The sequence below is a fragment of the Cetorhinus maximus genome, unplaced genomic scaffold (genome assembly GCF_964194155.1).
Source record: "Cetorhinus maximus unplaced genomic scaffold, sCetMax3.hap1.1 HAP1_SCAFFOLD_138, whole genome shotgun sequence".
Lineage (NCBI taxonomy): Eukaryota > Metazoa > Chordata > Chondrichthyes > Lamniformes > Cetorhinidae > Cetorhinus > Cetorhinus maximus.
Window position 1 is genome coordinate 115,690 of NW_027596135.1, and position 21,831 is coordinate 137,520.

At 57.4% G+C, this 21,831-nt stretch overlaps 1 protein-coding gene across 1 annotated transcript in view; it reads left to right on the forward strand.

The window, feature by feature from the left end:
* Nucleotides 1–21,308, forward strand: part of LOC144672890 (histone lysine demethylase PHF8-like) — a 34,733-nt gene extending 13,425 nt beyond the window's left edge. The window contains 15 exon segments of the mRNA XM_078534891.1: nucleotides 202–362; nucleotides 674–815; nucleotides 1,576–1,762; nucleotides 3,312–3,474; nucleotides 5,188–5,275; nucleotides 7,340–7,446; nucleotides 7,568–7,659; nucleotides 10,752–10,841; nucleotides 11,567–11,800; nucleotides 13,049–13,170; nucleotides 14,506–14,684; nucleotides 17,265–17,350; nucleotides 18,859–19,013; nucleotides 20,934–21,148; nucleotides 21,151–21,308. Coding sequence (XP_078391017.1) covers nucleotides 202–362; nucleotides 674–815; nucleotides 1,576–1,762; nucleotides 3,312–3,474; nucleotides 5,188–5,275; nucleotides 7,340–7,446; nucleotides 7,568–7,659; nucleotides 10,752–10,841; nucleotides 11,567–11,800; nucleotides 13,049–13,170; nucleotides 14,506–14,684; nucleotides 17,265–17,350; nucleotides 18,859–19,013; nucleotides 20,934–21,148; nucleotides 21,151–21,308 — 2,179 coding nt within the window.
* Nucleotides 21,309–21,831: the final 523 nt, after the last annotated feature.

Here is a 21,831-nt window from a genome sequence, read left to right on the forward strand (position 1 = left end):
CACTGTTGGAGGGTCAGTGCTGAAGGAGCACCGCACTGTCGGAGGGTCAGCGCTGTAGGTGCGCCGCACTGTGCTGCCTTCCAGATGAGACGTTAAACTGCGCTCAGTTAACAGGTCTGTTGTTCTGTTTGTTTATTAATGATGTTTGACTCCTGATCTAATTGTTGCAATTGGACCTGTGTCCCCTCTGTCTCTTTCTAGTGCAGATGAGGTGATCCTGAAGCCGACGGGATATCAGCTGACAGTGGAGTATCTGGAGGAGAACAGCTTCAGTGTCCCCATCCTGGTGGCCAAGAAGGACGGCCTTGGCATGACCGTGCCCTCCAGCTCCTTCACCGTGAATGACGTGGAGCGGTGCGTGGGTGAGTGCGCGCGTGTCGGTGGGGGGGGGGGCCACTGCGGGGGTGGGGTGAGCGTTGGGCACTGCGGGGGAGGTGGGTGACTGTCGGGCACCGGGCGGGGGGGCAACTATCAGACGTGGGGGTGGGCGGGCGAGTGTCGTGCGCTGAAGGTGGGCAGGGCGAGTGTTGTGTATTCATTTTGTTGACTGCCTGGCGACTGCCCCTTGTTTTACCGCTGCTTCTCTCTCTCTCGCCCGGGTCCACTGCACCCCCCCACCTCCCTCACCCGCACCTCACCCCCCCCCACCCACCCACCCACCCACCCACCGCAGGCCCTGAGAAGATTATCGATGTTATCGACGTGGCCCGCCAGGCTGACTGCAAGATGAAGCTCGGCGACTTTGTCAAATACTACAACAGCAGCAACCGGGAGAAAGTGCTGAACGTGATCAGCCTGGAGTTCTCCGACACCAGGTGAGGAGGCGAGTCGAGCCCGGGGGTGGGGGGTGGGGGGGGGAACCTACGGCTGGGTGCTGTGCCCGTCTCGCTCGTTCACGGGGCGTCGCTGGCTAGGCGAGGGGGCAGTTAAGAGAGTCAACCCCGTTGCGGTGGGGTCTGGAGTCGCGCGTAGGCCAGGCCGGCTAAGGACGACGGGTTCCCTTCCCTGCGGGACGCGAGTGAACCAGATGGGGTTTTTATGACGACCCGTGGTCTTCGGGACTGAGACCAGCTTCTCACTCGAGGGATGGGCAATAAATGCTGGCCCAGCCAGCAGAGCCCACGTTCCATGAATGAATTTTTTTTTAAAAAATGTATTGAATTAACTATGTGCCGCCAGAGCTATTCAACTGTGGGAGGGGGTGCATCGCACACTGCAGCGCTCGTCTTGGGCACTGGGGCCAACTGGAGCGTCAGGCAGCACCCCGGACGGAAGCTGGGACCCAATCCCGCCCTTCCCTCTGCCCTACACAGAGCAGGCCACACCCAGTGCTAACCAGGTGGTGACATCCCCCCCCCCCACCACCCACCCCTCCCCTGCACTCACTTATCACGTTGTAGGATCCTGCTCTGCGCAAGTTGCCTACCATGCTTCCCACGTCACACTTCGCTTAAAAACAAGTCCCCCAATTGGTTGCGAGGCGCTTCGGAGCCATCCCCGAGGTGCTGTGGAGGATTACAAAGCCTGTCTGTCTCTCTCTCACCCTTTGCTAACTCTCTGATCGGCCGGTCGCAGGCTGTCCAATCTCGTGGAGACCCCGAAGCTGGTGAGGAAGCTGTCCTGGGTGGAGAACCTGTGGCCGGAGTCCTCGCTCTTCGAGAGGCCCAGCGTCCAGAAGTACTGCCTGATGGGGGTGAAGGACAGTTACACCGACTTCCACATCGACTTTGGGGGCACGTCTGTCTGGTACCACGTTCTCAAGGTATGTGCGCGTTGGTGGGGGTGGGAGGCGGGGGAGGGGAGGTTGCGGGTGGAGAGTGTAACTATGCTTGCGCGCGTATGTTTTATCTCACTATCGAAACACTCCCCCAGCCAGCTCCCATCTGCCATTTCCCACCCTCTGTTCACTTGAGATTGTGCAAAACTCTGCAGCCCCCATAACACGACTCACACCAAAACCCGCTCGCTGGCCCATTCGCCCCCCCGCTCGCTGACCTTCACTAGCTCCTGGTCCACAGAGCCTCCATTTTCAAATTCTCACCCTTGTTTTCAAATCCATGTGTGGTGCTTTCGCAACCCCACCCCACCACATCTCTGTAACCTCCTCCCACACCATCCCCTCACTATCTCTGTAACCTCCTCCCCCATCACTATAACCTCCTCCCCATCTCTTTCACTCCCTGCCCCACCTCCCTATCTCAGTAACCTCTTCCCCCTTTCGCCCCCTCCCTATCTCTGTAACCCCCTCTCCGCCCCCTCCCTATCTCTGTAACCGCCTCCCCTCCCCATCTCTGTAAACCCTTCAAGCCCCCTACAACCCTCCCTATCACTGTAACCTCCTCCATCCCCTACAATCCTCCCTCTCTGTAACCTCTTCCAACCCCCTCCCCCCTCCCTCTCTCTGTAACCTCCTCCCCCACCATCCCCTCACTATCTCTGTAACCTCCTCCCCTGCCCCCTTCCCCTCCCTATCTCAGTACCTTCCTCCGCCCCACCCTATCTCTGTAACCTCCTCCCCCATCACTATAACCTCCTCCCCCATCTCTTTCACTCCCTCCCTCACCTCCCTATCTCTGTAACCTCTTCCCCCTTTCGCCCTCTCCCTATCTCTGTAACCGCCTCCCCTCCCCATCTCTGTAAACCCTTCAAGCCCCCTACAACCCTCCCTATCACTGTAACCTCCTCCATCCCCTACAATCCTCCCTATCTCTGTAACCTCTTCCAACCCCCTCTCCCCTCCCTCTCTCTCTAACCTCCTCCCCCAATACCCTCCCCATCTCTGTAACCTCCTCCAGCCCCCTACAACTCTCCCTGTCTCGGTCACAGAGATAGGGAGGATTGGAGAGTTTGGGGGTCGGTTACAGAGATAGGGAGGGTTGGAGAGTTTGGGGGTCAGTTACAGAGATAGGGAGGATTGGAGAGTTTGGGGTCGGTTACAGAGATAGGGAGGATTGAAGAGTTTGGGGGTCGGTCACAGAGATAGGGAGGATTGGAGAGTTTGGGGTCGGTTACAGAGATAGGGAGGATTGGAGAGTTTGGGGTCGGTTACAGAGATAGGGAGGATTGGAGAGTTTAGGTTTCGGTTACAGAGATAGGGAGGATTGGAGAGTTTGGGGGGTCGGTTACAGAGATAGGGAGGATTGAAGAGTTTGGGGGTCGGTTACAGAGATAGGGAGGATTGGAGAGTTTGGGGTCAGTTAGTCCTGATTGAGTGCAAGACGAAAGGCTTCAGCCACATGTCCCTCCCCTCAGCAATACTTCAAGATGCTTAACGTCCACAACCTGACAGCTTTCGTTCCCTTTGTATCCAGGGGGAGAAGATCTTCTATCTGATTAGACCCACCAACGCGAACCTGGCACTGTTCGAGCGCTGGAGCTCATCCAACAACCAGAACGAGATGTTCTACGGAGACCAGGTGGACAAGTGCTACACTTGCTCGGTGAAGCAGGGGCAGACTCTCTTTATCCCGACTGGTAAATCCCGCGATTGTGTGGCAGGGCACGGACTCTGGTTCGTTACTTTCATCCGGCGCTGTCCAGGCCGGCAGTTGTTGCCCATCCCCGTGCTGCCGGGCGGGTAAAGAGTCAGCCACGCGGCTGTGGGGTCTGGAGTCACATGTAGGCCAGACCGGGTAAGGACGGCAGATTTCCCTCCCTGGAAGGACGTGAGTGAACTGGATGGAGTTTTTAACGGCCACCCAGCCACCATAAACGAAACGAGACCGATCTTCCAGATTCCTTTAATGAGCTGAATTTAAGTTCTCCTGCCCGCCATGGTGGAGTTTGAACTTGTGCCCCAGTCCAGTCCAGTCCAGTAACCCAGACGCTGTGCTCCCCAGTACCGCACGAGCGAGACGTTGGACTCCATTTAAAAAGCTCAAGGCTCCGGAGCGGAGGTCGGGGCCCACGGTTTTGTTTTAATCCCTTCACGGGGGCGTGGGCGTCGCTGTCTGGGCTCGGCATTTGTCGCCCATCCCTAATTGCCCCTTGAGAAGGTGGTGGGTGAGGGGCCCCCTTCTTGAGCCGCTGCAGTCCCTGTGTGGTGTAGGTACCACCCACGGCGCTGCTAAGGAGGGAGTTCCAGGATTTTGACCCAGCGACACTGAGGGAACGGCCGATATATTTCCAAGTCAGGATGGCGAGTGGCTCGGAGGGGGAACTTGCAGACGGCGGTGTTCCCCATCCGCCTGCTGCCCTTGTCCTTCTAGGCGGTAGAGGTCGCAGGCTTGGAAGGTGCTGTCGAAGGAGCCTTGCTGAGTTTTCACAGTGCGTTTGGAGCTCGAATTGAATAAGCGTAGCAAGCCTCACCCAGCCTAATCTTAATAACACCTACCATTCAATTATCCTTCACCGCAAGCCACGCAGAGCGCCAAACGAGTAGTTCCAGGACTATTTGACTGTGACGGGCGTCGCCAGAATGACGGTCGACAGGACCTCTTGGGCTCTGTAGCCAATTGGAGCTTGGTAGGGTTGGCGGAAGCTGGGCGCTGCTGTCTGCTCCACTGCCATTGGTGCCTGCTTGCCCACCCCAGGTGCAACAGGGAAACTTCCCAGCTGAATGTCAGGCCAAACTTCCCTCAGAAGGTCACCATTGTTATCAGACCTCTGGCCTCAGGTGTGGCTGAGTGGATAGTGCCACTCCTGTCTCGCTTCCTGAGTTAGGAGATCGTGGGCTCCCCGTTCCAGAGATTCGAGCCCCGTAATCCAGTCCGCGAGTGCAGCACTGAGGGAGCGCCGCACTGTGGGAGGGTCAGTGCTGAGGGAGTGCCGCACTGTGGGAGGGTCAGTGCTGAGGGAGCGCCGCACTGTCGGAGGGTCAGTGCTGAGGGAGCGCCGCACTGTGGGAGGGTCAGTGCTGAGGGAGCGCCGCACTGTGGGAGGGTCAGTGCTGAGGGAGCGCCGCACTGTGGGAGGATCAGTGCTGAGGGAGCACCGCGCTGTCGGAGGGTCAACGCTGAGGGAGCGCCGCACTGACGGAGGGTCAGTGCTGAGGGAGCGCCGCGCTGTCGGAGGGTCAGTGCTGAGGGAGCACCGCACTGTCGGAGGGTCAGCGCTGAGGGAGCGCCGCGCTGTCGGAGCAGACTGAGGGGAGCAGGACTTAAAAGTGTGAAGGCTGCGAATGTGTATGATATTTTGTGGAGTCCTGGAATTTGCTGAAGCCATTGCTATCTTGCCTGTCCCCTGCAGGTTGGATCCATGCTGTACTCACACCAATGGACTGCATTGCATTTGGTGGCAACTTTCTACACAGTCTCAACATCGAAATGCAGTTGAAGTAAGTCACTGTTAAAACCTTTCATTTCAACACAGATTGGGACCTAAAGAGAGTCTAGTCTGCTGGGCGGCCTTCCATCAGCTTGCAATAATTGCATTCCCGCACAGGCCTTTTGGCCTATCTGCTCCATACTGGTGTATTGGCTCCACATCAGCCTTCTCCCAATCCCTACTTCATCTCCCCCTACCCCAATATCCTTATATTCCTTTCTCCCTCGTGTTGTGCCAAGATTCGTAAACCTCCTCCAGCCCCTACAACCCTCCCTATCTCTGTAACCTCCTCCAGCCCCTACAACCCTTCCTATCTCTGTAACCTCCTCCAGCCCCCTACAACCCTCCCTATCTCTGTAACCTCCTCCAGCCCCTACAACCTTCCCTATCTCTGTAACCTCCTCCAGCCCCTACAACCCTCCCTATCTCTGTAACCTCCTCCAGTCCCTACAACCCTCCCTATCTCTGTAACCTCCTCCAGCCCCTACAACCCTCCCTATCTCTGTAACCTCCTCCAGCCCCTACAACCCTTCCTATCTCTGTAACCTCCTCCAGTCCCTACAACCCTCCCTATCTCTGTAACTACCTCCAGCCCCGAAAACCCTCTCTATCTCTGTAACCTCCTCCAGCCCCTACACCCCTCCCTATCTCTGTAACCTCCTCCAGCCCCTACAACCCTCCCTATCTCTGTAACCTCCTCCAGCCCCTACAACCCTTCCTATCTCTGTAACCTCCTCCAGTCCCTACAACCCTCCCTATCTCTGTAACTACCTCCAGCCCCGAAAACCCTCTCTATCTCTGTAACCTCCTACAACCCTCCGAGATCTCTGCGCTCAATTCCAGCCTCTTGAGCATCCCCCCGATTCCCATCGCTCCACCATAGGCGGCCATGCCTTCAGCTGCCTGGGGCCCTAATCTATCGCCCTGTCTACTACACTCTCTCCCTCTCTCTATCTGTCTCTCCCTCTCTCTCTCTGTCTCTCCCTCTCTCTCTCTGTCTCTCCCTCTCTCTGTCTGTCTCTCCCTCTCTCTCTCTGTCTCTCCCTCTCTCTCTCTGTCTCTCCCTCTCTCTCTCTGTCTCTCCCTCTCTCTCTCTGTCTCTCCCTCTCTCTCTCTGTCTCTCCCTCTCTCTCTGTCTCTCCCTCTCTCTCTGTCTCTCTCCCTCTCTCCCTCTCTCTCTCCCTCTGTCTCTCTCTCTGTCTCTCTCTCTGTCTCTCTCTCTGTCTCTCTCCCTCTCTCTCTGTCTCTCTCCCTCTCTCTCTGTCTCTCTCCCTCTCTCTCTGTCTCTCTCCCTCTCTCTCTGTCTCTCTCCCTCTCTCTCTGTCTCTCTCCCTCTCTCTCTTTCTCTCTCCCTCTCTCTCTGTCTGTCTCCCTCTCTCTCTGTCTGTCTCCCTCTGTCGCTGTCTCCCTCTGTCGCTGTCTCCCTCTGTCGCTGTCTCCCTCTGTCGCTGTCTCCCTCTGTCGCTGTCTCCCTCTGTCGCTGTCTCCCTCTGTCGCTGTCTCCCTCTGTCGCTGTCTCCCTCTGTCGCTGTCTCCCTCTGTCGCTGTCTCCCTCTGTCGCTGTCTCCCTCTGTCGCTGTCTCCCTCTGTCGCTGTCTCCCTCTGTCGCTGTCTCCCTCTGTCGCTGTCTCCCTCTGTCGCTGTCTCCCTCTGTCGCTGTCTCCCTCTGTCGCTGTCTCCCTCTGTCGCTGTCTCCCTCTGTCGCTGTCTCCCTCTGTCGCTGTCTCCCTCTGTCGCTGTCTCCCTCTGTCGCTGTCTCCCTCTGTCGCTGTCTCCCTCTGTCGCTGTCTCCCTCTGTCGCTGTCTCCCTCTGTCGCTGTCTCCCTCTGTCGCTGTCTCCCTCTGTCGCTGTCTCCCTCTGTCGCTGTCTCCCTCTGTCGCTGTCTCCCTCTGTCGCTGTCTCTCGCTCTTTACCCGGTTGTCAATGGTGCCCTTGAGCCTAACGCCCAGGCCAAGGGGGGAGGAGGAAGAGGGACGTTTTCGTTGAAGGAGAAACGCGCCTGTAGCATACTGCGCCTCTCTGCGTCCTGTACCGATCGTGAAACCACCTCTCTCCCTGTGTCCCTTCCCTCAGAGCATACGAGATCGAGAAGAGGCTGAACACGGCCGACCTCTTTAAGTTCCCGAACTTCGAGACGATTTGCTGGTACGTCGGGAAGCACTTGCTGGACACGTTCAGAGGTAAGGAGTGGGGAGGGTGGGGGCGGGAAGATGGGGGGGAGTGTCTTTTCACGCGTGGCTCACTCAATCCTGTGCGTTATTAATGGGGAGATGTGTTGCAGCCTCTGACTCTTCCCCACAGGCCTGCGTGAGAACCAGCGGCACCCGGCCAACTACCTCGTCCATGGCGCCAAGTCGCTCAACGTGGCCTTCAGGTCATGGATCAAGAAGGAGGTAACGTCCACTGCCGCCCCTCCCTCTCCCCCACCCCCACTTTCCCAAAATCCTCCCCCTCGCCTTGTCCCTGCCCATCAATGCCACCGACGGGTTGGTAAAAGGCTGTAGTGAGTGAGTTTTAGGTGAGGGATGGGACGAGGGGATGGGAAAAGCGAGTGGTAGAGTGAGATTCCGCGGTGGGAGATAGAAACGGGCGATGTAACTGAAGATCAAATGTCAAGCGGGTGGAGAAAAGGGGTCAAGGGAGGGTATGTGGAGTAGGTGAGAACTGGTAGGTGCAACTTGCAGCCAATGATGCTCTTTATTTTTGAAGTTCGGCCACCAGTGTAGCGTCTGGTTTAAGCACACGGGTTGCACGAAGGTTAGAAAATGAGGCTTGTCTATTCCGACAATGCGACTCTCCCTCAGTACTGACACTCTGACAGTGCGGTGCTCCCTCAGCGCTGACCCTCCGACAGCGCGGCGCTCCCTCAGTACTGACCCTCCGACAGTGCGGCGCCCCCTCAGCACTGACCCTCTGACAGTGCAGCGCTCCCTCAGCACTGACCCTCCGACATCGCGGCGCTCCCTCAGCACTGACCCTCCGACATCGCGGCGCTCCCTCAGTACTGACCCTCCGACAGTGCGGTGCTCCCTCAGCACTGACCCTCCGACAGTGCGGTGCTCCCTCAGCACTGACCCTCCGACAGTGCGGCGCTCCCTCAGCACTGACCCTCCGACAGTGCGGCGCTCTCTCAGCACTGACCCTCCGACAGTGCGGCGCTCTCTCAGCACTGACCCTCCGACAGTGCGGCGCTCCCTCAGTACTGACGCTCCGGCAGTACTTTTCTCCTTTTAAATATTTCAGATCTCAGTACTGACCCTCCAACTGGTATCAAAGTGGAATCAATCCTCAGGGGGAAGCGTAACTCCAAGAAACAAACTATTTACAGAGAATATTCATTGCTAATGCTCCAGATCTCTGTCCTAGTTGGGGCCTTGGCTCCTCAACGCAGTCACTCACCAGGCTTGTTCTGCTACCCAGCTCCTGGCTGCAGTCCAGTTCTTTCTCCCACTCTCTCTCGTGAGGCTTCTCGGACTCAGGTGTGCTGCCAATTGGTTTGACTAGGTTTCCAATTCCCATCCTGGCTCCTTCGCCACACTCGGGCTCCACGCTGCTCTAGGCCCCTGTTAGATTGCCACTCACAAGACCTGGATAGTACTGCCTGCTTTCTCCCTCACCTCACAGCATCTGGCTCCACCCCTCAACTTGTCAGTGACGCTGCTCCATGTTGGGAGGGGCGCACAGAGGCCGACCTGTTCCCCTGTTCAGTGCTCTTCCCCAACATAACCACCTGTTGCACGAGGCCCCGCTGCACTGGTGTAATGTAGGAGAGGCAGCAGCTAATCTGCGAACAGCAAACTACCACAACCAGCAGCCAGACAACCAATCTGTAAGTGATGGTGGTTGAGAATTAAGTATTGAGAAACTGCATATCTGACAGTATGGAGCTCCCTCAGTACCGACCCTCCGACAGTGCGGCGCTCCCTCAGTACCGACCCTCCGACATTGTGGCACTCCCTCAGTACTGACCCTCTGACAGTGCGGCGCTCCCACAGCGCTGACCCTGCCACAGTGCGGCCCTCCCTCAGCACTGACCCTGCCACAGTGCGGCCCTCCCTCAGCACTGACCCCACGACAGTGCGGCGCTCCCTCAGCACTGACCCCATGACAGTGCGGCGCTCCCTCAGCACTGACCCTCCGACAGTGCGGCGCTCCCTCAGCACTGACCCTCCGACAGTGCGGCGCTCCCTCAGCTCTGACCCTCCGACAGTGCGGCGCCCCCTCAGCACTGACCCTCCGACCGCACTTTTCTCTTTCAAATATTTCAGATCTCAAATATTAGCCTTTATCTGAACAGCCAAGTGTTCCGTTCTAGGCCCCGCACCTCAACCTTGGAAGGGGTGCAGTGCAGAAAGGGTTAAATTACAAGGACAGTTTACACAGACTAGGCTTGTACACTGTTGAGTGTAGAAGATTAAGCGGTGATTTGGTCGTGGGGTTTAAGATGATTAAAGGATTCGATCGGGTCGATAGAGAGAAACTATTTCCTCTGGCGGGGGGAGGAGAGAGTCCGGAACAAGGGGACAGAACCTTAAACTGAGAGCCAGGCCGTCCAGGGGTGACGTTAGGAAGCCCTTCTTCACACAAAGGGGAGTGGAAATCTGGAACATTCTCCCCCAAAAAGTTGTCAAGCCTAAGGTGGTTTGGCGGGGTGGGGGGGGAGAGGCGTAATTTGAAAATTTCAAACCTGAGATTGTTGAGGAAGGGGGATTAAGGGTTACGGAACTGAGAATGTGGATGGAGTTAAGATACAGATCAGCCATGATCAGATTGAATGGAGGGACAGGTTGGAGGGGCTGAATGGCCTCCTCCTGTTCCTGTGTAACAGGCTCGAGAGGGGGGGCTGAATGGCCTCCTCCTGTTCCTGTGTAACAGGCTCGAGAGGGGGCTGAATGGCCTCCTCCTGTTCCTGTGCAACAGGCTCGAGAGCGGGGGCTGAATGGGCCTCCTCCTGTTCCTGTGTAACAGGCTCGAGAGGGGGTGCTGAATGGGCCTCCTCCTGTTCCTGTGTAACAGGCTCGAGAGGGGGTGCTGAATGGGCCTCCTCCTGTTCCTGTGTAACAGGCTCTCGAGAGGGGCTGAATGGCCTCCTCCTGTTCCTGTGTAACAGGCTCGAGAGGGGCTGAATGGCCTCCTCCTGTTCCTGTGTAACAGGCTCAAGGGGCTGAATGGCCTCCTCCTGTTCCTGTGTAACAGGCTTGAGAGGGGGGCTGAATGGCCTCCTCCTGTTCCTGTGTAACAGGCTCGAGGGGGGCTGAATGGGCCTCCTCCAGTTCCTGTGTAACAGGCTCGAGAGGGGCTGAATGGCCTCCTCCTGTTTCTGTGTAACAGGCTCGAGAGGGGCTGAATGGCCTCCTCCTGTTTCTGTGAAACAGGCTCGAGAGGGTGGCTGAATGGCTCCTCCTGCCCCAAGATGTACATGAAATTTAGAGTTTCTTGGCTGCCGAATGATTTAATTGGTGCTGCTTTATTTTCTGTAAACTAGGCGCTCTCCGAGCATGAGGATGAAATTCCAGAGACCATTCGGACAGCGCAGCTTATCAAAGATCTCGCCAAAGAGATTCGCCTGGTGGACGTGAGTGTTACTCATTCTCTGTGTGTGTGTGTGTGTGTGTGTGTTTCAAACTGCGGACCCTGACCCCTTCCCCTGGTTTATCTGAACCTCTTCCACCCAACCCCCTTGCCCATCTTCCTGCAACACCTCACCCAGCTGATTATTTCCCCTCCCTTCCCCTGACATCCATGTGCCCACTGGTGCTTAAAGCAGTGCTCGGGAGTGGCAGCCCTGCTGCTTTTGCTGCAGTGCCTGTACTCTGCCGCGGAGGGGCGACAGTACAGCATTTACCAGCTTTAACTGCTCTTAGACCCTCAGTACTGACCCTCCGACAGTGCAGCACTCTGACAGCGCGGCGCTCCCTCGGCACCAACCCTCCGACAGCGCGGCGCTCCCTCGGCACCGACCCTCCGACAGCGCGGCGCTCCCTCGGCACCGACCCTCCGACAGCGCGGCGCTCCCTCGGCACCGACCCTCCGACAGCGCGGCGCTCCCTCGGCACCGACCCTCCGACAGCGCGGCGCTCCCTCGGCACCGACCCTCCGACAGCGCGGCACTCCCTCGGCACCGACCCTCCGACGGCGCGGCACTCCCTCGGCACCGACCCTCCGACGGCGCGGCGCTCCCTCGGCACCGACCCTCCGACGGCGCGGCGCTCCCTCAGCACCGACCCTGTGAACCGCTTGCGTCTCCCGCGTGTCGGGACCATTTGAAATTGGGTCCATGATTTGGCTGTGTTATGTCAGACTGTAGGGAAGGCGGGTGGGCCATTCGGCCTCCACCGGAGTCCACAGACGCTGAACACCGCTGGCAACAGCGACAAGCCAGGCCGTAAGAAGACAGGCCTGCCGAGGGACAGCGGGAAGAGGAAGGGAAAGAGAGGGAAGGAGCCCGTTAGCCTGCTGACGCCGGACCTGGACCTCCTGGAGATGCACACCAAACAAACACTGAAGAAACTGGAGTCACCCAAGAAGGAAAAGGTGGCTTTTCACTTTTTATACCTCGTATTCCTTGTTCCCCAACATGCTCATCCTTATTCCATCTTTTCCTCCTGTTCCCTGTAGGCGTCTCGTGCTCGGTTGTGTGAGGATGTGTCGAAATCTCTGATCCCCCGGCTTGTTGCTCCGCCCAGCCGGTCGCATCCATTTTTCTCTCTCTCTCCCTCTTTTATTTTCCTTTCTCCCTCACCTTTTATTCCGTTATTTTTCTTGCTTTCATTCCTTTCGTCTCCTCTTCCCTCCCCCTCCTTGACACCCCTGTCCCGGCCCCGAGACACCCTCTTCTTTCCCTGACCCCGCCCCTCCTCGCCTGGCCGCCTCCTGTCCTCGCCCGGACCCCTCTCTCCATGTCCAACACCTCCCCACCTTGCTCGCACCCCCTTCTCCCCACTTAGCCCGCTCTACCCCGTTTTTCTTTCTCGCTCCCCCCTCTCCTCCCTTCCCTTTCTCTCTCTCTCTCTCTCACTCTTCCCTTCTCTATCTCTCTCTCCTTCCCTTCCCCTCTCTCCTTCCCTTCCCTCCTCTCTCTCTCTTTTCCCTTCCCGCTCTCTCTTTTTCTCTCTCTCTCTCTCTCTCTCTCTCTCTCTTCCCTTCCCCCTCTCTCTCTCTCTCTCCTTCCTTCCCTTCTCTCTCTTTCTCTCTTCCCTTCCCTCTCTCTCTCTCTCCTTCCTTCCCTTCTCTCTCTTTCTCTCTTCCCTTCTCTCTCTCTCTCCTTCCCTTCCCCTCTCTTTCTCTCTCTCTCTCTCTCTCTCTCTCTCTCTCTCTCCCCTTCCCTTCCCTCTTTCTATCTCTGTCCATCACTTCTCTCTCTCTCTCTCTCCTTCCCTTCCCTCCCTCTCTCTCTTCCCTTCCCTCTCTCTCTCTCTCCCTTTCTTCCCTTCCCTCTCTCTCCTTCCCTTCTTTCTCTCTCTCTCTCTCTCTTTCCCTTCCCTCTCTCTATCTCTCTCCATCACTTCTCTCTCCCTCTTTCTCTCTCTCTCTCTGTGCCCCCTCACATTTCTCCTTTGCTGGGATTTTGCACCATTGTGCAGTTCGCTCTCTGTCCCGGGACCTAAGCTGGGGATTTGATTTAATGGATTGAATTCTGTCCGTTATGCGCGATAAGAGTTTTGTGCGAGAGGTGGAATGTGCGAGAGGTGGCGGGCTCCGAGCCCTGCCCTGCCGAAACCGGCTGAATGGATGTTGGCTCCCCTCACCTTCCTCACCTCTCTCCTGTGTTCCCATTCACAGCGCGACGTGCCCAGCTCTCAGCTGCAGCTGGAGACGCTCGAGGGCGAGCTGGCAATGGATGCCTCAGTCGGCCTGGATGACAGCAAGCTGCGGTTCGTGCTTTCCAATGGGAAAATAATGAGGCAAGTCCACATGGCTGCTTCAGCCATTATATCATTGACCTACCCTCATCTAGGCACGTGGGGGGAAAATTCCCTCGTGCACATAAACCTTACTTCCTGTTGTCGCTACCTTTAGTCATGCACTTCTGCCAGGATAATACTATATCAGCTTTTCCCCATAATATTTTGCTATGTCAACCGTCACGTTGCAGGCTCTAGCCACCAGGCAGCGCTGTGGCATAAGTTTCTCCTGTACCGTTTGAAAGTTTAACGCATTTCATGGTTCCTCCCACCCCACTTGTAGACACTGACTCTTTACTATTCACTGAACTGGGGTCTTAGGGATTGCAGCCATGCCAGTTCATGCTATTCCCTGACCCTGGAACTGAGGCTGATTGTGTCCACGCTGCAACTGCCTCTTGCGCACTCATTTGCCCTTGCACGTTCGCTCACCGCCTTCTGTTTGACACAAATTCTTGCGCTCATCCATAAGCGCACGCGCACACCCTCCCTGTCTCACGCCATCCCCTTGACTTCCCCCCTGTGCGCACACATGCCCGCCCTCACCCTTGCTCGCACTCACTCATAGGCCCGCCCTCACCACTCCCCTCAGCTCCTGAACTCTCCCAGATGCCCATAAGCGTGCATACTCCCGTGCCCGTGCGTGTCTGCGCCCATGCCCATGTGTGCCAGACAGAGCCTTGCAGAGCCAAACAGTGCCAAACAGAGCCTTGCAGTGCCAAACAGAGCCTTGCAGTGCCAAACAGAGCCTTGCAGTGCCAAACAGAGACAAAGAGAGCCAAAGAGAGCCCGGCAGAGCCAAAGAGAGCCCTGCAGAGCCAAAGAGAGCCCTGCAGAGCCAAAGAGAGCCCTGCAGAGCCAAAGAGAGCCCGGCAGAGCCAAACAGAGCCCGGCAGAGCCAAACAGAGCCCGGCAGAGCCAAACAGAGCCCGGCAGAGCCAAACAGAGCCCGGCAGAGCCAAACAGAGCCCGGCAGAGCCAAACAGAGCCCGGCAGAGCCAAACAGAGCCCGGCAGAGCCAAACAGAGCCCGGCAGAGCCAAACAGAGCCCGGCAGAGCCAAACAGAGCCCGGCAGAGCCAAACAGGCACGCCATAACCCTCCCCACCCCGGCACGCACCCACACCTGCATTTCCGCACGTGCGCACACCCCCACACTGCGGTGCATCCATGAGATCCCCCCCCCCAACTACCCCACTGAGACTCGGAAACTGTACGCAAAAACAGGAGGGGGGTAAGCTGGTAGGGAAACCTCTTCCACCACACCGTGGAAGGGAGGCCATTCTGAACCGGCCATTCTCCAGCCTCCCTAACTTTCCTATAACTCTCTCTTCAGTAACAAAGGGGTGAAGTTTCAGTCAGCCCCGGGGACGTTCGAGCCACTCTTCGGCATGCTGAAAGGGGTAAAGCGGTGCATCAAGGACGAGTACGACTACGATTCCGAGGACGACCTGCAAATCGATGAAACGCCGCGGAAGGAGCGCAGGGTGATGAACGCCAGTAAGAAGCTGCTGAGTAAGATCCTGCTCTTCATAAACCTCCACCATAACTACCCCCCCAACCCTCCCCAATGCGAATGATTATCTGCTCTATACGGATGGCCCTTTCCCCATTAACATCCTCGTTCACCAGATTGGTCCCTGGGGATGAGGGGGTTGCCCTATGCTGAGAGGCTGAGTAAATTGGGTCTGTATTCTCTGGACTTTAGAGGAATGAGAGGCGACCTCATTGGAACCTACCTAATCCTGAAGGGGTTTGACAGGGTGGGCGCCGAGAGGATTGTTTCCGCTGGTCGGGGGAATCTAAAACACGGGGGCACGTTCTCCGCTAAGGAGCTGATCATTTAAGACTGAGATGAGGAGAAATTTCTTCACTCAAAAGGTTGTGAATCTTTGGAAACCTCTATCCCAGAAGGTTGTGGTTGCCCCATCGTTGAATACGTTTTTTGTTTGTTTATTCTTTCACAAGATGTGGGTGTCGCTGGCTGGACCAGCGTTTATTGCCCATCCCTAATTGCCCCTTGAGAAGGTGGTGGGTGAGCCGCCTTCTTGAGCCGCTGCAGCCCGTGTGGTGTTGGTACGCCCACAGTGCTGTTAGGGAGGGAGTCCTAGGATTTTGACCCAGTGACAGTGAAGGTGATATATTTCCAAGTCAGAACGGTCAGTGGCTCGGAGGGGAACTTGCAGATGGGTGTGTTCCCAGGCATCTCCTGCCCTTGCCCTTCTAGGTGGTAGAAGTCGTGGGTTTGGAAGGTGCTGTCAAAGGCACCATGGTGAGTCGCTGCAGAGCAACTTGTAGACGGTACACACTTACTGCCACTGTGCGTCTGTGGTGCAGGGATTGAATGTTTAAGGTGGTGGATGGGGAGCCAATCAAGCGGGGCTGCTTTGCCCTGGATGGTGTCGAGCTTCTTGAGTGTGGGAGCTGCACTCCTCCAGGCAAGTGGGGAGTATTCCATCACACTCCTGACTTGTGCCTTGTAGTTGGGGGACAGGCTTTGGGGGAGTCAGGAGGTGAGTGCCTGTAACTGCAGGTTACAGGATTTTTGGTCTGTCAGGGAATCGAGGGATATGGGGAGCAGGCGGGCAAGTGGAGTTGAAGCCCGAGATCAGCCATGATCGTGCTGGATGGTGGAGCAGGATCGACGGGCCGAGTGGTCCCCTCCTTGTATCTGTTGTGTTCTCCCTCGTTGCTCAGCAGCTCGCAGAATGCTCCAGACCAGGGGAACGGAGAACTTGCATTTCCATAGCATCTTTCCCCACCTCGGGGCGTCCCATAGCGCCTATCTGTCTTAATTTGGGATGCATGCAGCCAACCCTGCCCATCACAGTCCCAGTATCAGCCCGGGCAGGGGTATCGGGAGGGTGGGTGAAGGGGGCCGCTTCTGACTGTGGACGATAGCTGAGGGGGGAAATTAGGTAGGGAGGGCGTGGGGTAAGTGCTGGATCACACTGACCGTCCGTGAGTTTGGAGCATTGGCCACCCTACCTGTCGAGTCTTGCGTGAATCGGGAACCGAGGAGCAGGATGGTGAAATTGGATGAACCGTTGTGACTTCATGATCTTTGTACCCCCTCGACCTTAACCTGTCTCTATCCATCGCTCTCCCGCTTTGATGACATTAACACCTTGTTGCCCAAATCCTCTGCCGTGTTTATAACAGACAGTAGCACTGAAACTGCCCCCAGGAAACACTTAGAACGGCAATCCCATATGTAAACAGTTACCTGTCACGGTGCAGGTACAGGCTCTCAGCAGCAGTTCTTAAAGATTTATTCTTTCAGGGGATGTGGGTATCACTGGCGGGGCCAGCATTTGTTGCCCATCCCTAATCGCCCCTTGAACTTGAGTGGTTTGCTCGGGCCGCTTCAGAGGGGCAGCTAAGCGTCAACGACATCGCTGTGGGGTCTGGAGTCACATGTAGGCCAGACCGGGTAAGGACGGCGGGTTTCCTTCCCTGAGGGACGTTAGTGAACCAGATGGGTTTTTTTTTTTTACAACGATCGACAGGATTCTCCCAGATTTTATTAATTGGATTTAAGTTCCACCAGCTGCCGTGGTGGGATTTGAACCCCTGTCCTTCCGAGCGTCAAGCCTGCTCTGGAATACGAGTTTTTCCCTTATTTGTTCGTGGAACGTGACCATTTATTGCCGCTGTTCAGGGGCATTTAGGAGTCAACCACCGTAGCTGTGGGGTCTGGAGTCACGTGCAGGCCAGACCGGGTAAGGACGGCAGATTTCCCTCCCTAAAGGGGATCAGGGAACCAGAGGGAGTTTTACGACAAGGGCTTCATGGTCACCATTAGACTTTTAATGCAGGTTTTGTTTTATTGAGTTCATCTGCCGGGGCGGGATTCGAACCCTGGGTCCCCAGGGCATCACCCTGGGTCTCTGGGATACCGGTCACAGTGACACCGGCTCCCCCCCTGAATGTGGCACTGGGAAAGTGACGACGGAGATCAGATCCTCCCGCCCGTTCAAATTCTCTCCATTCCCCGCCCCCCCCCCGACTCTTGCCGAGGTGTAACTCCCACCCGCCGCGTCAGGGTGGGGAGAGACTGCCGTGCGCTCAGAGTCTCGTTCTTCCGCCCTCCAGAGCTGCCGCGCCGACTGCCTCGGGCCAAGCCCTGTAAGGACCCCACCCGCAAGCGAGAGCCTGGTGAAGTGGACTTCGATATCGTGGTGAGGATGCCTTTTTTTTTCTTCCTGTCGCCGGGTTCTCGGTTTCGCGCCCCCCCCTCTGGCGGCGCCTTTGACCTCGTCGCCGTCGTGCTCGACCCACTGGCCCGTGGTGTAGCGTTGGACGGGGAAGACGGGTGATTCCCCCCCCCACCGCTTGGTGGAACAGCTCGTCCGACGGCGGCCGTGCCCGGGGCTGCCGTCCCTGCTGATGGGGTGGGTTGCCAGTTTGAGCCCCGCTCGCGGTGGTTGGGTGGGGGGGCGGGGGGCCTTGTCCCAGGGCAGTCCCGATGGGGCCCAAACCTGGCCCCGGATGGAATTGGATGCTAAGGATCCAGATTGACAGAGCGAGGGACTCCCTCCTCCTGGGAGCCCTGGGCAACGTTCGTCCCTCGGGCAACTCCACCCGATGCTCTTTCATTTCCCTGCCGGTTAGCGATCATGCCATCCCAAAATGGCTGACGTTACGTCCATGTCTAAGGTTGTTATTATGCACTGGTGTTTTGCTGGACCTGCTTATCCTGTTTTCTTTGATCTCTCTCTCTCTATCTATATCTCTCTCTCTCTCTCTCTATTTCTGTCTCTGTCACCATCCTTTCTTCCTTCTTTCCTATATCACTCTCCGTTCGACCACTCTCCATCCCCTTACCACAATCCCCCATTCTTCTCCCTCCCCTTCCTCCACCTACCTCCAACTGTCTCTCCCTCTCCCACCCTCCCCCTCCTTCCCCACCTTACCCCCACTCTCCCCTTTTCCTCTCTCATCTCCTCATTCGCCCTATCTCCTCTCCCCCTCTCCCTCCCCCTTTCTCATCCCCTCACTCGCCCTGCCCCCTTTCCCTCCCCCCTTTCCTCTCTCATCTCCTCACTCGCTCTGTCCCCTGTTCCCCCCTCCCTCCCCCTTTTCTCTCTCATCTCACTCGTCCTGCCTCCTTTCCCTCCCCCCTTTCCTCTCTCATCTCCTCGTTCGCCCTGTCCCCTCTTCCCCCCTCCCTCCCCCTTTCTCATCCCCTCACTCGTCCTGCCTCCTTTCCCTCCCTCCTTTTCTCTCTCATCTGCTCATTCACTCTGTCCCCTCTTCCCCCCTCCCTCCCCCTTTCTCATCCCCTCACTCGTCCTGCCTCCTTTCCCTCCCTCCTTTTCTCTCTCATCTGCTCATTCACTCTGTCCCCTCTTCCCCCCTCCCTCCCCCTTTCTCATCCCCTCACTCGTCCTGCCTCCTTTCCCTCCCTCCTTTTCTCTCTCATCTGCTCATTCACTCTGTCCCCTCTTCCCCCCTCCCTCCCCCTTTTCTCTCATCTCCTCATTCACCTTGTCTCCTCTCCCCCTCTCCCTCCCTCCTTTTCTCTCTCGTCTGCTCACTCGCCCTGCCCCCTCTCCTCCCTCCCTCCCCCCTTTTCTCTCTCATCTCCTCACTCGCCCTGCCCCCTCTGCTCCCTCCCTCCCCCTTTTCTCTCTCACCTCCTCACTCGCCCTGTCCCCTCTCCTCCCTCCCTCCTTCCTATACGCAGGAGGATGATTCGTCAGATGAAGACTCAGCCATTGACATTGATATCAGTAATGGAGCGGGTACCGCCGATGCTGCTGGAGCAAGCAGCTCGGCTGGGATTCTGGATCTCCTCAAGGCCAGCAAGGAGGTTGGGGGCTTGGACTATGCCTCGCAAAGGTAAACCTCTCCTTCTGCACCCCGCCCCCTGTAAAATATTCCTGTGCCAGTCCTTTACCTCAAAGGAATGAATGCTTGGAGTGAATCTTGGGCACTAAGTAGGCAATGGCACTCTCATCTCTGAGTCAGGAGGTCATGTGTTTAAGCCCCACTCCAAAGGCCAGAGCCCCATAATCCAGTAAAGTGTTGTCGGAGGGCCAGCATTGAGGGAGCGCTGCGCTGTCGGAGGGTCAGCACTGAGGGAGCACCGCGCTGTCGAAGGGTCAGCACTGAGGGAGCGACACACTGTCGGACGGTCAGCACTGAGGGAGCGCCGCACTGTCGGAGGGTCAGCACTGAGGGAGCGCCGCACTGTCGGAGGGTCAGCACTGAGGGAGCGCCGCACTGTCGGAGGGTCAGTGCTGAGAGAGCGCTGCGCTGTCGGAGGGTCAGTACTGAGGGAGCGCTGCGCTGTCGGAGGGTCAGTGCTGAGGGAGCGCCGCGCTGTAGGAGGGTCAGCACTGAGGGAGCACCGCACTGTCGGAGGGTCAGCACTGAGGGAGCGCCATGTTGTCGGAGGGCCAGCACTGAGGGAGTGCCGCACTGTCGGAGGGTCAGTACTGGGGGAGTGCCGCACTGTCGGAGGGTCAGAGCTGAGGGAGCGCCGCACTGTCGGAGGGTCAGCGCTGAGGGAGCACCGCACTGTCGGAGGGTCAGTGCTGAGGGAGCACCGCACTGTCAGAGGGTCAGTGCTGAGGGAGCACCGCACTGTCGGAGGGTCAGAGCTGAGGGAGCGCCGCACTGTCGGAGGGTCAGAGCTGAGGGAGCGCCACAATGTCGGAGGGTCAGTACTGAGGGAGCACCGCACTGTCGGAGGGTCAGTACTGAGGGAGCACCACACTGTCGGAGGGTCAGTGCTGAGGGAGCACCGCACTGTCAGAGAGTCACTACTGATGGAGCACTGCACTGATGGAAGTGCCAACTGAAATTAAAGCGACACCCCGTCTGCCCTTTCTGGTATATGTAAAAGATCTCAAGGCCATTATTGGAGGAAGAGAGGGGTGGGTTCTCCCCGGCAGGCTGGGGCCAATATTTATCCCTCATCATAAAAGCAGATTATATGGTCATTATCACATTGCCATTTGTGGGATCTTGCTGTGCGCCAATTGGGCAGTCGGGTTCCTACATTATGAGGGGCGCTGGACTGGATCGCGGATCCTTTCCTGTGGCTTCTTCCTAATGGGACGCGCTCCCAATGCCTCTCGCTATCTCTGATTTTTGTTTCTGTTCTATCTCCTCCCTCTCCCTCTTTTTTTCTCACTCTCTCTCCCTTTCTTTCTCTCTCCCCCCACCTGACTCCTCTTCCTCTCTCTCGCACTTTCCGCCTCACGCTCTCCGCCTCGCTGTCTCCATCTCATTCTTGCTCTCGCTCTGGCGCACTTTCGCTCCGGCGCTCGCTCTCTCGCTCTCCCCCTCTCTCTCTCCTCTCTCTCTCTCTCTCTCTCTCTCTGTCTCTCTCTCTCTCACTCTCTCTCTCTCTCCCCTCCCCCCTGTTTCTCTCCCTTCCCTCCCTCTCCCCTTCTTTCCCCCTCTCTTTTTCTTTCTCCCCCCTTTCTCGCTCTTCCTCTCTCTCGCTCTTCCTCTCTCTCTTCCTCTCTCTCTCTTCCTCTCTCTCTCTCTTCCCCTCTCTCTCTCTTCCTCTCTCTCTCTCTCTCTCTCTTCCTCTCTCCCTCTCTCTCTGTTCCCCTCCCCTCTCTCTCTCTCCTTCTCTTCCCCTCCCTCTCTCTTCCCCTCTCTCTCTCCCCTCTCTCTCTCTCTCCCTCTCTCTCTCTTCCCCTTCTCTCTCTCTCTCTCCCCTCCCCTCTCTCTCTCTCTCTCTCTCTCTTCCCCTCTCTCTCTCTTCCCCTCTCTCTCTCTCCCCTCTCTCTCTCTCTCTCACAGCAGCCAGCCCCCAGCCTCACCCAGCACGCAGGAGGCTATCCAGGGCATGCTGTGCATGGCCAACCTGCAGCAGGCCTCGCCGGGCTCCAGCCTCCAGGCCTGGTGGAACAGCAGCGGCCAGGAGCGGAATGGCGGCCTGCCGTCCTCCTCGTCCACCTGCTCGGCCGCCGCTCAGGCCCACAGCAAGAAGACCAAGAGCAAAGCGGCTCCGCACCCGCCAGCAAGAGCAGCGAGCTGCCTGGGAATCGCAGTGGCGGCAGCGACAACGACAACGACAGCTACGACGACCAGGAGAGCCTGGGTGCCTGCTTCAAAGACTCTGACTATGGTGAGGGAGCCACCTTCGGGCTGGAGGGCGGGCGCCAGCGAGGCTGAAGCCTTCCAGCTTTGAACACGATTTCATTCACTTGGTCAACCTAGGGAGCCGGAGTTAATGCATTTGGAGAGGGTTAACAAGGCAAAGGAACGTGCAGTCGATAATGAGACCTTGTAGAGCTTCCCTCTGCTGTGACCCCATTTATTGCTTCACACCTCACACTGGTGTGACATCCCCCCCCCCCCCGCCCCCCTCCAGAGTGAGAGAGAGAGAAGGGAAGAGAGAGAGAGGGGAAGAGAGAGAGAGAGGGGGGGAAGAGAGAGAGGGGAAGAGAGAGAGAGAGAGGGGAAGAGAGAGAGAGGGAGGGGAAGAGAGAGAGAGGGAGGGGAAGAGAGAGAGGGAGGGGAAGAGAGAGAGGGAGGGGAAGAGAGAGAGGGAGGGAAGAGAGAGAGGGAGGGGAAGAGAGAGAGGGAGGGGAAGAGAGAGAGGGAGGGGAAGAGAGAGAGGGAGGGGAAGAGAGGAGAGGGAGGGGAAGAGAGAGAGAGGAGGGGAAGAGAGAGAGGGAGGGGAAGAGAGAGGAGA